Below are 14,367 nucleotides of genomic sequence, written 5' to 3' on the forward strand. Positions count from 1 at the left end.
CCAGGAGCCCAGAGCGGTGTACTACATACTTCGGTTTCTCCTCACAACAACCCTGTGAGGTAGGTTAGGCTGAGAGAGAAGTGACTGGCCCAGAGTCACCCAGCAAGTCTCATGGCTGAATGGGGGATTTGAACTCAGGTCTCCCCAGTCCTAGTCTGGCACTCTAGCCACTACACCACGCTGGCTCCTTTAAGATGACTGAGGGCGGCAGCCACAAACCCCTCTGCAGAGGACACTTGGATTGGTGAACAGGCCTCTGGTAGCCCATTTGGAACTACTAGTCCCAGAACTTGGAGAAGACAAGAAGAGGTTGAAGGGTGCAGATAATTACTAAAATGAGAGGTATCCTGTGTGTCATGTTTCCTGACCTCCAGCATCACAGAGTGCCTCATGTTGGACTGAATACTTGTGTGTGAAAAGACTTTGGCTGCAGGCAGCTGTGTCAATACTGGACACAATTCACAGTGGTAGCAAAAACTGGTTTCAGTCTGGATTCCAAGTTAAATAAACCCTGTCTTCCTTTTAGGAATTTGTGCTCACTGTAGAAGGCACCACCCACCCTACTCTCTGGAACACTGGCCAGAATGCCAGATTGCTCAAAGTTCTTGGCCAACCTAAAACTTAAGCAAAGGTTGATCTAGGACAGGTGCATTACCAGTGAGGAGGGAATCTAGGATGTTTTTTTTTGCTCTGAGTTCCTAACTTTCAGCTTCTTTTTATTTTTAAAGTTATGTTTCTAGCCCTTAAGGCTGTAGAGAAAAGTGCAGAAAATGAGCAGAAAAAAACACTGAAGTGAAAAAGAGAAAATCTGTCAAGTGATTCTGACCTCAGCTCATCGTTGTGGAAACCATTGTAATCAAACATTTTAATTATAAGCCACGCAGAGTAATTCCTGCAAACTAAACAGCTTTAGTGGCTGAACACATTTAAGAACTTCAGCTGAACTCGAGTTTTCAGGTTATAATTGGGCCTTGTTGTAGATCAAAGAGACATGAAATCATCATTATGTTACAAGATCCTAATATACCAGCAAGAAGAAATAATGTAAATTCATTAAATTATTAACATGCAATCAATTTTTTAAAAATATTGCTTTATTAAAATGTACTCAATATTACAGCACACTGGGCTAATCCACTCCCTGTTCCAGCAATACCATCCAAAATGCAGTATTATAAAATAGAATTCCAGAAGACCAGTGCAATCGTTTTATTCTTACACTGGTTTATTTGCCTGTAACACATATGAAAATGTGCTGGCAAAAATTGTGTTTCTATATCCTAGATGTTCATTCACGAGCAGTTTCAGGATTAGGCTGAAGATTTTAAGCAGGCCAAACTGAGGTAGCATCAGATTCAAAGTGCAAATCTTGTTAAAGTATAAACTTCTGAAGCTTCAGTTCAACAATTTTTTTTACAAACTGCAAATTCTGAAAAGGTCAGTCTTGGGGAGAGTAAGGAGCCTCCAACTCATTTTCTTGGATTTGAAAACTCCACCTATTGGAGGAAAAGGAGAAAGTTTTCTGAAACAAAGCATTTAGTCAGCAAATACTTTGCAAAAAAGCAAATTACTCATAGTAAAAAAAGTAAACAACTACTTTGCAATTAAAAAGCCAAAGCTTTGTAAATTGCGGTCCAAGGGCCATGGTTTCAAATGGCCCAGGAGACTAGCTAAAGAGCCAGAAGTTTGCATGTCTGCTCGACAAGCACTCTGGGTTAAATCCTACAATTTCAACTGAAGAGCAGTTTGCCTCCTCAGCAAAGCAAAAGTGGCTATGTGTTTCCACACAGGAGTAGCTCATCCTAACAAGCTGTTGGGGGGTGGCCAAGAAGGCACAGCTGCCTCTCCTTCCGGAATTCTGTTTGCTCCTCTCTCTTCTGCCCCACCCCCACATTAATGAGAGCTGCACTGCCTGCAGGCTGGCTGTTCACCCTACAACAGGGGTCAAATGCTTTGGCTTGGCAGGATCATATTGAAAATGATCCCCTGAATCTCAAACTCCTACAACGGGAAACTACAGCTACTTGTATGCAATGGACTTGCAACGTTGTAGCACTATAATGCAAAGATAAAACCCGAAAGAAGGCATTGGAAATGTGAACGGCACCTTGCTGTCAGTGCAGGGACTGTGGTGTCACAACACAGGAAGTACGGAAGCACACTTAGCAGACCCATCCTGACATGGTTGTCGGGTTTAATCTGGAAAGTGCTCAGGTGCACAGCTAACTGCCTCCCTGACAATGGCAAGCCTGCAGGCAATGCGAAGTGAGAGAGAGGCACAAACAGAACTCTGGGGAGGCAGCTGTGCCTTCTCCCTGCCCACACCCAGCTAGGACAAGCCGCTCCTGCTTCCATCCATGCTTGCATATGGCTTTCTTGGCCTCCGGAGCAGAAATGCAGCAGAGTTAATTTGTAAGTCTTAGGAGAGTTCTGCCATGCAGTGGTGGGAAAAAGTGTGGGGTCCAAAAAGAGAGAGCCAATTATAGTAGTCGTGATGCATACAAGGTTTAAAAACCACCGGCATATATTCAGTGTGCTCCTCAAAGGTCAATTCATCAGGCCTAGCTCCCATCTTGCTCAACTCCTAGCATTCTTCACAACATTTTAAAATGTCACCAGACCCCTAGAAGTACAGAAAAAAGTGGACAAGCTAGACAAGATCCAGACTAGTTTGTGCAGCAAGAGCCATCAAGTGTCTGATACCTTAAAAGACAAACAGATTAAAAATCAATAAGCAGTCTTCATTTGCCTATAGTTTATTTAATGACATTTCAGCTGGGTCCTGTTCTCTCCACTCCCCCTTCCCCACGCACTCCTGGTGATCTAAATCTGGGACTAGCTGATGTGGGATCCAGCATCCAAATTATTACAAACTGGGGGATCTTCAGGCTCAGGAAAGTCCAGGATGAACCCACTGTGCTCCTGCCCTTGAAGCAGTTTAACCTAGTGGTCACCCATCACAGATTCCTTCCACGCTTACAGCGTTGCCCACACTAAACTTTATTCTGATCTGAAGAGTCGAACAATTCAGTCCTAAGTGAACATCTGACAGCCACTAGAGGGAGCCCTTCCATTAGTCGATGGTTGCTAACAAAGGGACCACGTGCACCACCCATAAGCAGCCTATTTCACAGAATCTTCTATTATTGTTTTAAGTACTTATGCAGCATTTCTGATGTGTGAAGTGCTTTACCAGCTTCAGCTTTCATGTTCAGTCATCATTCAAAGAGGGGGCACTGTGCGTGAAATACGGGCTTATTCATAAAACCACCCAAGTCAAACTGAGAAATCTGGGTTCTCTGCCAGTTTCATGATGGCTCAGATTTAAGAGGCATGAGTTTGGCAAGAGTGACCCCACAGCATTCTGCAAATTCCCTCTCACTTTCTGTTCAAACAGCCTCCTCCTGTCAGCCAACAATCAATCCTCATGGAATGTGGTATGGGGCAGAGAATCCAGCTTTCTGCAAATTTCAGTCTTGTTTCTAGACATGATGATATGCTTGGAAGCATGCGGGCTTTGCCTGCTGGAAGGGACTGAACCCTGATTTCCAGTGGTTGTGGGGCTGTTCAGTAACTTGGCTAACTCCTTGTTCTCCCCAAACTAGACTAAATTATTATCATCATTATTATTCGTTTGATCTCTATACCACCCTTCCAAAAATGGCTCAGGGCCGTTTACACCGAAAAATAATGAATAAATAAGATGGATCCCTGTCCCCAAAGGGCTCACATTCTAAAAAGAAACATAAGTTAGACACCAGCAACAGTCACTGGAAGGGTACTGTGCTGGGGGTGGAGAGGGCCAGTTACTCTGCCCCTGCTAAATAAAGAGAATCACCACGTTAAAAAGGTGCCTCTTTGCCCAGTTAGCAGGGGTCCTGCTAACTTGAAATTGTTCCTTCCTCATTAGGAGGAAGCTTCCTCTCTTAGGAAGAGCAGTGCAGAAACCAGCACCTGTAAAGGTTTGTGGAGCTGCAGCAACTTACTTATGTGCGCAAACAGAACCCAAGGCACGCTGGCTCCCAGTGCATGGCCTAAGGTGGCCCTACGCAACCCCAGCCCAGCATCCCTCCAGTGGCGGCTGCTGGTGTCTGTCTTGTGTTTCTTTTTCATTTGTGAGCCCTTTGGGGACAGTGGGCCATCTTATTTATCTCTCTATGTAAACTCTTTTGGGAGCTTTTGTTGAAAAGCGGAATATAAGTATTTGTAATAGTAGACAGCCACCTTGCTGAAGCTAAGGAAGTCTTGGTGTGGACAGTGCCTGGTTGGGAGACCCATGTATGTCACTGGGGGTGGGGCTGTAGCTCAGTGGAAGTGCATCTACTTTGCATGCAGAAGGCCCCAAATTCAATCTCTGGCAGCATCTCCAGGTCGGGCTGGAATAGGCTCCTGCTTGCAAGATTGGCGAACCACTGCCTGTCAGTGCTGACAATACAGAGCTAGATGAACCAATGGTCAGACTCAGTATAAGGCGGTTCCCTATGTTCGCATGATTCCAATTTTGGAACCAAAGACAACAGCTGAATAGCATACCCAACTCGTCCTCAGCAGCTTCTCCTCATTTTTCACCCCGAGCAATGGCAGCATGCCTCCTACAAATGGAAAAAGAGAGTGTAAGCCTCCTCAGAACATCACACACACACGGAAACAAGCTTTATAGTATTCTTGCATGCAATTTAAACACTCCAGGAAAGGAAACATGCAACTTAATATCTAAGAACTGAATGTTTTAATACAGTGAACAGCAATATTGGGTTGATAAGGGCCAGCATTTTACTTTAATAACTGAAATTTTGTTGGCAAACATAGACTAGCTATATCCATTTTTGATATTTAAGATTTGATTTTTGTTTTTGCTTTTTTTGCCCAAGGTTACAATCCATTGCATTGACAAAGGGCACAAGTATTAAACATTATTGCTAATTTATGTAGAAGCAAGTGGATGTATTTTAAATATCTATTTTAAACCATCTTTTCTTTTTACATAATTTTACATTAACATTTGAAGAATTTCTATAGTAATCAAAAAGTTTATGCAAGTTGCCGTCACAGTTTATGTAAAAGAAATGTGCTATTAAAATCAGACATTTAGGTTACCTTTTGAGTTTTTCGGTGCATGTTAGCTTTAAGACATCCTGAATTCTCCTGCGATAATTTTCCTTTAAAAAGGGGAATTTTGGGCGATCTTTTCATCAAGCAAGACATTAAGCCCTGAAAGCTGACTCCAAACCGTTGCGGAAAATTCAGTTATTTACATTTTTTAAAATAAACAATCTACAAATACAATTTTTTTGTTTTTGGCTTTTAAAAGTAGCTTCCCTCAACCGTGCACTGCCATGAGCAGTTTGACAATAACAGTGGATTTTTTTTCACCCCCAAGCAGTTCTTTTCCCAGCGAATATATGATTTTTAATTTCTGCCAAGAAGGGAGAATACATGCAAGCCACCGCCTCTGCACAGCAGCCTGCTTGCTATTATGCCAGGCTCATAAGGAGGCACTCAGCCTGGCTGCCTGTGGCAAGTGAAAACTTCCTCCAGGTGATGAGCAAGGCAGGAAAGCTTGTCCTTTTTTCCTTTGAGGCCGTCAGTCTCTAACAAGGGGGCAGAAGGGCTGTTTGCGAAGCTGTATTTATGCCGCTCTCTCAAGGGGCTGCTGAGAACAGACCTACCTACAGAAAACCAGCACGTGAGTTTCGTAAAGGGTTTGGAATCCAAGGGTTGGCTTGGAATGGCAACCCCCCCTAAAGCCACAGTGGTCTAAGAGGAGAGGGCGCTCTGCAGTTACCTAAAAAGGAAGAAGCTTCCTTTTTCTCCGGGCAGAAAAGTCTTATGGCGTTTCCTGCTTCGGGCTCAGCCCTCTCAGTCTTTGCACAGTGGGCACAATCTGCTGGGAAATGAAATGGATAGGGCTTGTGCAAGACCACCACTGTGCCCTTTTGTACCCCCTATTCATTTCAGAGGGGCTGGTGTTGGAGCCCCTCCCCACAGACTTCAGATCAAAAGCTGGCAGCTGTCTCCAGAGTCAAGGGAACATCAAAGTTGCACTTGGAAGCCCAGTTTGTGACACCAGAGCTCAACTTGCAGGGGGTGAAAAACATTTTTCTTTTAAAATTAAGCTCACTCAGCTTGGTAAAGTTTTAAAGTTTCAGAACATACCATTTTAAAAACCTCTTCAGATTTTAAGTGTCTCTTTGCTTTTAAAAAAACAAGACCATGTACTTTAGCATTAATTTAAATTTATTGAAAGAGGAAAATCTATTTTACTGCTTGACCAAAGTTAAAAAAAATGACAATTCATCACATTTACTTTGATTAGAAAAGGACTAAACTTTATTGACAAACCGCTGCAGACATCTTGACAAGTTTTAGCTACCTATTTAGGCAGGCTTACACATGAAGTAGCATTTAATCTTCCAAGAACAAAATGGGAGGACAGCGTACAAATCTATGTACAAAATGAAGCTCTTTCTCCTCTCTTTTTTCCAGCTGCAATGTCCCTTTTTAACATAATGCTAGTGTTAAGACACACTTGAACATGTCATTGGAATGGCTTAAAGCTTGACAGTGTTGCCAGTTTTAAGCCTGAGTTGCATTATGGACTGCAAACACTCAAGTGTTCAGCTCTTCCTTTGAGCGAGAAAAAAAAAAGAAAAAGGAAAAAAAAAAAGACACAATGCACAGCCACTGTTCATTTAATACTTCCTAATATCAAAACACTGGGCAGTTAGAGCAATATAAAAATTACAGAGCAGCTAGATGTCCATTTCTCTTAAAAGTTCCCCGTGCAGAGTTATGCCAAGAATACCTTTTGCTGGAAAACCACCTCCACTAGCACCTCAGTGCTGGGGCTCGATTTCAAAACCCACAAGGGAAGAGCCAACATGACCAACCTAATGACTTTCTTTCTTTTTTTTAAAGTTAAATCGATGAAAGGAAAAGAGTTACTGTTTAATTCGTTAAGGAGGATCCTTTCTATTAACATTTAAAATGTAAGATTAACCAAGAAATCTACTTTTAAGGGCAACATTTTGACATCTGAGCTTACTTTTAAACTGCGGCAGTCAGTACCATTACATTATGATTTTTATTCATAAAAAACCAACCCTGAATTTTGAAATGTAGCCTACTTTGGGATTCTGCAACTACAACTTTTATGGGTTGCCTAAAAAAACAAAACAAAAAATACTTAAAGATTAACAAACTTTAGTTTCATAACTGTTAAGCAAGCATTCACTTTGGAAACTAACATTTTAACTCATTTTCTTTTTAAAGGTACAGTTGTGTTTATATATCTAAACAGAGAAAGAAAAGCCATCTACACACTTAAAAATTGAATCCGGTCATCTAAATCTAACTTATTTTAAAATACTACATACAGAAGCCAGAATGCAGGGTCAGTGGTGGGGGAGGATGAGGTGGGAGAAAAAGGGAGCCAGAGAAAAATCAGGGAGACAATTACTTGTCTGATGTGGGTAAAGCAACAGGAATCCTGGGAGATACAAGAATCAGAAACAACTGTTTGCTCAAAAGTGACATTTCCCCCTCATGAATGCTTTAATAGCGTCCGTATGGGTGCTCTCTGTACGCTCCCTTCACTGGCCTAGCTGGAGGGGCCTTCAGCGAAGGCCTAGTTCCATTCCAGTCATCTTGGCCTGCAAAAAAGAAGAGTGTACATTAGACATTGGAACAGGAGAAAAAGGCAGCATTTTGATCTTCATGAATCCAACAGAGACCCTGAGGGAGGAACCTCAGAGTGCTACCAGGCACTTTGGCCACGCTCTTTGGGGTCCTAGGTGCAGTGGGAAAGATGTAGAGGGGCCTTTGACTTCCAGGAGCCCAAAAAGCAGCCCAGGGGATTAACAGAGTCACAAGGGGCACAACCCAAATGCAGAAATTGTTGCACACAACTCTCCCCAGGACATGCTTGCAAGGAATTATGTTTTCTTTTAGAATTTTTTTTAAAGAGAGATGCTTCTCCGCAGCAAGCCAAGAGTGGGGCCTAGTTTCTTGTTTTCATGCTTCATCGCCCCCCCCCCCCCACCTTTTTGCTGCCCCAGGACACGACTGCACAGGTCTTATAAGAGACAGAGAGTCCTCCGAAAACTCTAGTATTCTGCCGTTTGGGGGAAAGTAGACGTTGGAACACATATCAAGTTCCTTTCAAAAACAGAAGGAAACTGGTCGCGTCAAAGTCTGTTCTCTTCTGACTAAAGGCTCAAAGAGCCACCCTTTCAGTTCGATATGCCTGGCTCCCTACAGGAAACCCATACCCCAAGCCCCCACAGGCAAACACGCTGTGCTACCAACCGCTCCCTGCAGTTCCCATGCAGCAGCCCACAAAATGTATTCTTCTCACTGTCTGCAAGAAAGCAGCCACCAAGGAAGATGGCTGAGACTCAACTAATTAGCAGCAGTCTCATGCCTCATGTCCAGAGGTGAAGCTCCACCTGATGAACAGCCAGCCTGCAGGCAGCACAGGGCAAGAGAGAGAGGAGCAACTGGAACTGCCTGGAACCAGTGTCAGCTGTGCCTCAGCTGGCACCTGCCAGGCACTTAGGACCAGCTGCTACTGCCCAGAGGCAATCTGGCCCCTTTGTTTTGTGGAAGCTGGCCAGCAAGAGCAGAGGTGCTGCACTGGTCATTCTAAGGAGGCGCAGAAGCTGCACCTGTCCAAAGGGTGGGGCAGAGGCAAGGGGGCACCGCAATGAAGTCTCAAGACATCTGGCCGAGTCTGCAGTTTAAGTGCAGTTTAAGCACTTGTACCTCAGCTTGGGGGAGGATCAGGCCCTCTCAGGCCAGACTGGCTTAATGTGGGGGCTCCGACAGTAGCCTGGGTTGCACATCATTGGTTGTGCCTATCCTCATTCAGCTGAGAATCCTTGGGCAGCCAGGCCGACTTCCTGTTCCACACTGGAAAACTTAGGACTTTGCAAATGCCATTCTGTGCCAGCCAGCAGGAAACCAAGCCCCATAGAATTCTGCACCCTGAGACTTTCTGCTTTGGTTTACATCCGACCTTGCAAGTTCCTATCCCTTACTCTTCTGAAGGTGGGCTGCAAAGCGTTGCTACCATCATAAGAGAATTGCTGGAGTAGATGAGAGGGCAACCTAGTCCAGCACCCCGCTTCCCACAAGCAGAGCACGAAGGAGACAGCCCTCCCCCACAGCTGGTATGCAGTGGCAGACTGCACCTGGAGATGGAGGTTCGATTGAGCTAGCATGACAACAGCTAGCAATAGGCTCCAAAGCCTTCATGAATTTGTCTAAATTCCCTTTTAAAAGCCTAGTGGCCATCATCACATCTTGAGGCAGCAAGTTCTATCCATTATACATTGTGTGAAATAGTTCTTCTGGTTTTTGGTAGGGATGGGCCCGGACTGGTCCAGAGGCCATTCAAAAAGCCTCCAGACCAGTCCGGACCTGGGTGGTTCGGTCCGGGGGTGGGGGGTACCTTTAAGAGCGGTGGGAGGGCTTACTTACCCCTCCCGCCGCTTTCCCGCTTGGTGCCGTAATGTTCAGAGTAATTGGGGCGGCAGGACACCTCCCTGCCGCCCCTTCCCCTACGTTGCTTTAAAAAACTCCCTGCAGTCCTCTGTGCGCCCAGGTACCCCCCCCCCCCCGGTGCCGGACCGCAGTTGGCAGTTCCGTGCACACCCCTAGTTTTTGGTCCTGAATCTTCTGACAACCAGTTTCACTGGATGACTCCAGGTTCGAAGATTTATCAAGGGGAAAAGACACTCAAGTCCTTCAGCCGTTCTTCACAGGAAAGGTGTTCCAACTCTTGGGCTGCCCTCTTCTGTACCTTTCCAACACTATGAAACCCTTTTTGAGACAGGGCAACCTGAACTGTACATGGCATTCTAAATGTGGCCACACCACAGAGCTGTATCACATTATTAGGATACAAGCAGGGGGGTGGGCAGAGAAACATGCAGCCCTTTAAATGCCCTGCATAGCTCCCTGCCCCTCCCTACGACAAGCAGAAGTGTTATTTATACAGATCACCACATTCTGCTTTCCATAGTGCAGAAGTCTGCTGCTTAATGACAGCTGGGAACACAATCTCCTGGAACGTGGGGTTTCTAATCCAGAATCCTAAACCCGCTACCTACGGCCCCCTTCAGCAGCAGATTCTTAAATCGCCTCTTCATTTGAACAGACAAGATCAAATGAAGGCAAGAGATCCATTTAAACAAATTAGTTCTCAGGTAGACAAGACTGCATTCAACAAAACAGTTTCTCTCAAAACGCATAGAGCACAATAAAGCTTTCTGTCTTTTGTGCTTGCACTAGAAACAGGAAATAACTGACAGCGAGGACGTTAGAAACAGGGCACAGAAGCCTCCCATGCAGCCCTAGGAAGGGGACATGCAGACGTACCATAGGCTTCATACGACTCTTGGGCTTCACCATGTCCATAGTCATAGTATTCAGTTTCCCTGCAAGAACAGATTGAGGCGCCATTATTCCTTGAGGGGGTGTGTGGGGGTGCCCCTTCTGAATATCTGCTTAATGGGAGTGGCCAGATTACTTCCTGCCCCACTGTCTGAAGGGTGGATGTTCTTCATGCATTTGCTTCTTGCAATGACTAGGGACTCCCTAGGCCTGGACACCAGACTCTCTGGTAATACTGGGCGCACATGCCCATGTCAGAATGGAAAATGGCACTCCAGGCCCAGCTCCATGCCACCACGAGAGGCATGGGGAGAGGAAAGCACAAAGACTCTGTGGGCCTGATGGAGACTTCAGGCTGGCTGCCTTTTGGGCAACAGGGACCTGAACAAGGACAAACACTGCCTCCCCTGATCCCGCAGAATGCTAGATACTGCTGCCGCCGCCGCCACTTTTTACAGAGTGAAGCAGCCCAGGCAAAAGGATGCTCTGCACTTCTCAAAGACATCAAGTAATTTGGAACCAAGTGTCGTAATGGAACCAGAGGACAAAGGGAGCACTTACTGTTGACCCTGGCTGTAGTAGCCTTCATAGCCTTCGTAACTTTGCTCCGCGTAAGCATCGTCATAGCCCTGAAACAAATAAGTGACGAGGGAGTTAGCTACCCTAAAGGGATAACAGCAAAACAGGATACAAACTGGGGCGCTTTTTCAACTCCAGACAAGTTTAATGTCAGGAAGTAGAGGACAGCCACCACAGAGACAACCCCCCACCATGGTTCTGCCTTGAAGTTTAGGTGCCTGGCTAACAGCTGCCCTTAGGAATGTTTCACACACCACCTCCCTCCAACTCTATGCAATGCCCAAATGCAGACAGAGGAGTATCGGAAGCTGCCCTATCCAGAGTCCAACCATTGGTGCATCTAGTACGATATTGTCTTCACCAACTGGAGGGGCTTTTCTGGGTTTCAGGCAGGAGTCTCTCCTAGACAAATCTCGAGATGCCCAGGAGTGAACCTGGAACCTTCTGCATGCTAAGCTATGGCCCCATCCCCCAGGGCAGGGGTACCCAACTTCGGACCTCCAGCTGTTTTTGGCCTACAGTTCCCAGGATCCCCAGTCACTGTGGTCAATAGGGGTGATGGGACCTGTAGGCCAACATCTGCAGGAGGGCCGGAGTTGAGTAGCCCTGCCCTCGGGGAATATTTCACAGTGCTCAAATTAGGGATGTGCACGGTCCGGAGAAGTCCGGACCGGCACCGAAGGGGGCCCTTGTTTTTAGGGCGGGGAGGGCTTGCTTAGCCCTCCCGCCTCCTTGCCCCCGCCAGCGCCCGTATTTAACATTATAGGGGCGCTGGAAACCAGCCGCCCCCCCCGCCGCCGCCGCGAAATCACTCTTAAAAACATCCAGCCCTCCCTCCCAGCTAGCTGCCCGCCCGCCCCCCCCCCCACCCACCCAGTCGCTCACCCGGTCGGTAGATACTAAGCGAGAGGAGCTCCGGCACAGAGCTCCTCTCGCTAGGAAGGCCTCCGGGAGAATGGTGGCTTGCATGCGCGCGCCGCAAACCACGCCGTTCTCCGGAGGCCCGGTCTACCCGCCGGGAAAGGGCCGGGTAGACCGGGCCTCCGATCGCTGGGTAGACCGGGCCTCCGGCGATCGGAGGCCCGGCTGGTTTCCAGCGCCCCTATAATGTTAAATACGGGCGCTGGCGGGGGCAAGGAGGCGGGAGGGCTAAGCAAGCCCTCCCCGCCCTTAAAGATATACCCCCCACCCGGACCCGAACCAGCCCAGTCCGAACCGGTCCGGCAGTTCGGCCATTCTTTGGAATGGCCGCCGGACCGGTTCGGGCACACCACTAGCTCAAATGCAGCCACCCATCCCAATGCAAACCTTTTTGCTTAGGAAAAAGGACAATTAATGTTTGCTACCACAAGACTAGCTCTCTCAGTACTTGTTTCCAGTGTGACTGGGAACAAGTACTGAGCCCACGTCGCTACTCTTCTTGTGTGCCCAGCTAATTTGAAGGCATTCTGGTCTGTAGGGAGTGATTAAACCACAACTTCCTAGTTCAGATGTCATGGGAAACAAGGATACTTTCAATTTAGCTGGATCTGCAAGGAGAGAACAGGGCTTTGGTGGACTGGGCTTATTATATTTGCATCCAGCTACTATCAACTATGAATGCAACAAATACAGGTGAAACTTGGAAAATTAGAATATCGTGCAAAAGTCCATTAATTTCAGTAATGCAAATTAAAAGGTGAAACTGATATATGAGACAGACGCATTACATGCAAAGCGAGATAAGTCAAGCCTTAATTTGTTATAATTGTGATGATCATGGCGTACAGCTCATGAAAACCCCAAATCCACAATCTCAGAATATTAGAATATTACATGGAACCAAGAAGACAAGGATTGAAGAATAGAACAATATCGGACCTCTGAAAAGTATACAGTGTACTGTGCTTGATTGGCCAGCAAACTCGCCTGACCTGACCCCATCGAGAATCTATGGGGCATTGCCAAGAGAAGGATGAGAGACATGAGACCAAACAATGCAGAATTGCTGAAGGCCGCTAATGAAGCATCCTGGTCTTCCATAATACCTCATCAGTGCCACAGGCTGATAGCATCCATGCCACGCCGCATTGAGGCAGTAACTGCTGCAAAAGGGGCCCAAACCAAGTACTGAATACATATGCATGCTTATACTTTTCAGAGGTCCGATATTGTTCTATTCTTCAATCCTTCTCTTCTTGGTTCCATGTAATATTCTAATTTTCTGAGATTGTGGATTTGGGGTTTTCATGAGCTGTACGCCATGATCATCACAATTATAACAAATTAAGGCTTGACTTATCTCGCTTTGCATGTAATGCGTCTGTCTCATATATCAGTTTCACCTTTTAATTTGCATTACTGAAATTAATGGACTTTTGCACGATATTCTAATTTTCCGAGTTTCACCTGTACATGCCTTGTTCCAGCTATACTTCTGCACAACAAGGTAAAAAGTCCACAAGTGCAGGAAAATAGAAGTTTTACTTGGATTTTAAAATCCAAATTCAATACATGTTTCCCAGCATCCATGAATTCTTTCCCTTCTTTATGTCCCTCTTGTTTCTTTACATAGGTCTGTCGAGTGTACAGAGGTTTGCTACAGAATGGTTCTTAGAACTTTGTTATTCTGCTGTATTCACCGCCCCCCCCTCCCCTAAATGCAGCACAGGTCTGCTGGCTTCACACTTTCTCAAAGAATCCAGCTTGCCTAGGCTACACAAGCAGTCCTTTGCCAGGGTCCCGAACCAGCCAAACACCAGAGCCTTAGCCATGAGTGCATTTACAAAGCACAGGTAAGCTGCAGCGGTTCCCACCTGCTTGGTCCTATTTGCTCTAATGTGAGCCAGCCCAATGCATTCTCAAGTGCTGTTATGTTCTGCAGCAGCCAGATCCAAAGGTTATCATAAAGTGCTCAACACAAGAATTTGCTGCACAGGATCCATATCATAGCATATGCAAAGCACTGCTTCTCTCTGGATTTCTCAGTCAAATGCTATCTTCTTCTAATAATGTGACACCCAGACAGAGGGCGAGGATTTCATGCACTAGAGATCAGCCTTCAGACTCTCAAGAGTGCAGTTTAAAAGTTTCTTACATAGTCTTCATAGGACTCTGGTGCCGGAGGGGGAGGAAGCGGTATTCTTTGAATGCCAGCAGCCCGAGCTCTGGGGGCAGGGGCGCCTCTCACCGCTGGAAGAGGGGGGACGCCACGGGCCACAGCTGCTCCTCTGGCAATGGCACCCCTCACGGGAGCCCCTCGCACCAGGGCTCCACGTGGAGGCGGCGGCGGTGGTCCCACACCACGTCCCCTACAAAGAGGGGGAAATGGTCAGGCATATGCAGTCTGTGTGCCCAGCGATGCTCTGAACACCCACTAAGTCTGATCAGAGAACTGTTGCCTATAGAGAAGTT

At 46.3% G+C, this 14,367-nt stretch overlaps 1 protein-coding gene across 4 annotated transcripts in view; it reads right to left on the bottom strand.

The window, feature by feature from the left end:
• Positions 1-1,072: 1,072 nt before the first annotated feature.
• KHDRBS1 (KH RNA binding domain containing, signal transduction associated 1) overlaps positions 1,073-14,367 on the bottom strand; it is a 29,562-nt gene continuing 16,267 nt past the window's right edge. For 2 of the 4 annotated variants that reach the window (XM_053268794.1, XM_053268793.1), the window contains 4 exons: positions 14,051-14,264; positions 10,957-11,024; positions 10,381-10,439; positions 6,220-7,652 (listed from right to left, as the gene is read on the bottom strand). In XM_053268794.1, coding sequence (XP_053124769.1) covers positions 7,555-7,652; positions 10,381-10,439; positions 10,957-11,024; positions 14,051-14,264 — 439 coding nt within the window. In that variant the 3' untranslated portion in view covers positions 6,220-7,554. Of the gene's footprint in view, positions 2,624-4,533; positions 4,593-6,219; positions 7,653-10,380; positions 10,440-10,956; positions 11,025-14,050; positions 14,265-14,367 lie in introns of those variants that run through there. The other 2 variants (XR_008310924.1, XR_008310925.1) reach the window with 2 other exon arrangements.

Source organism: Hemicordylus capensis, chromosome 7, assembly GCF_027244095.1.
Source record: "Hemicordylus capensis ecotype Gifberg chromosome 7, rHemCap1.1.pri, whole genome shotgun sequence".
In the NCBI taxonomy this organism is placed as follows: Eukaryota; Metazoa; Chordata; class Lepidosauria; order Squamata; family Cordylidae; genus Hemicordylus; species Hemicordylus capensis.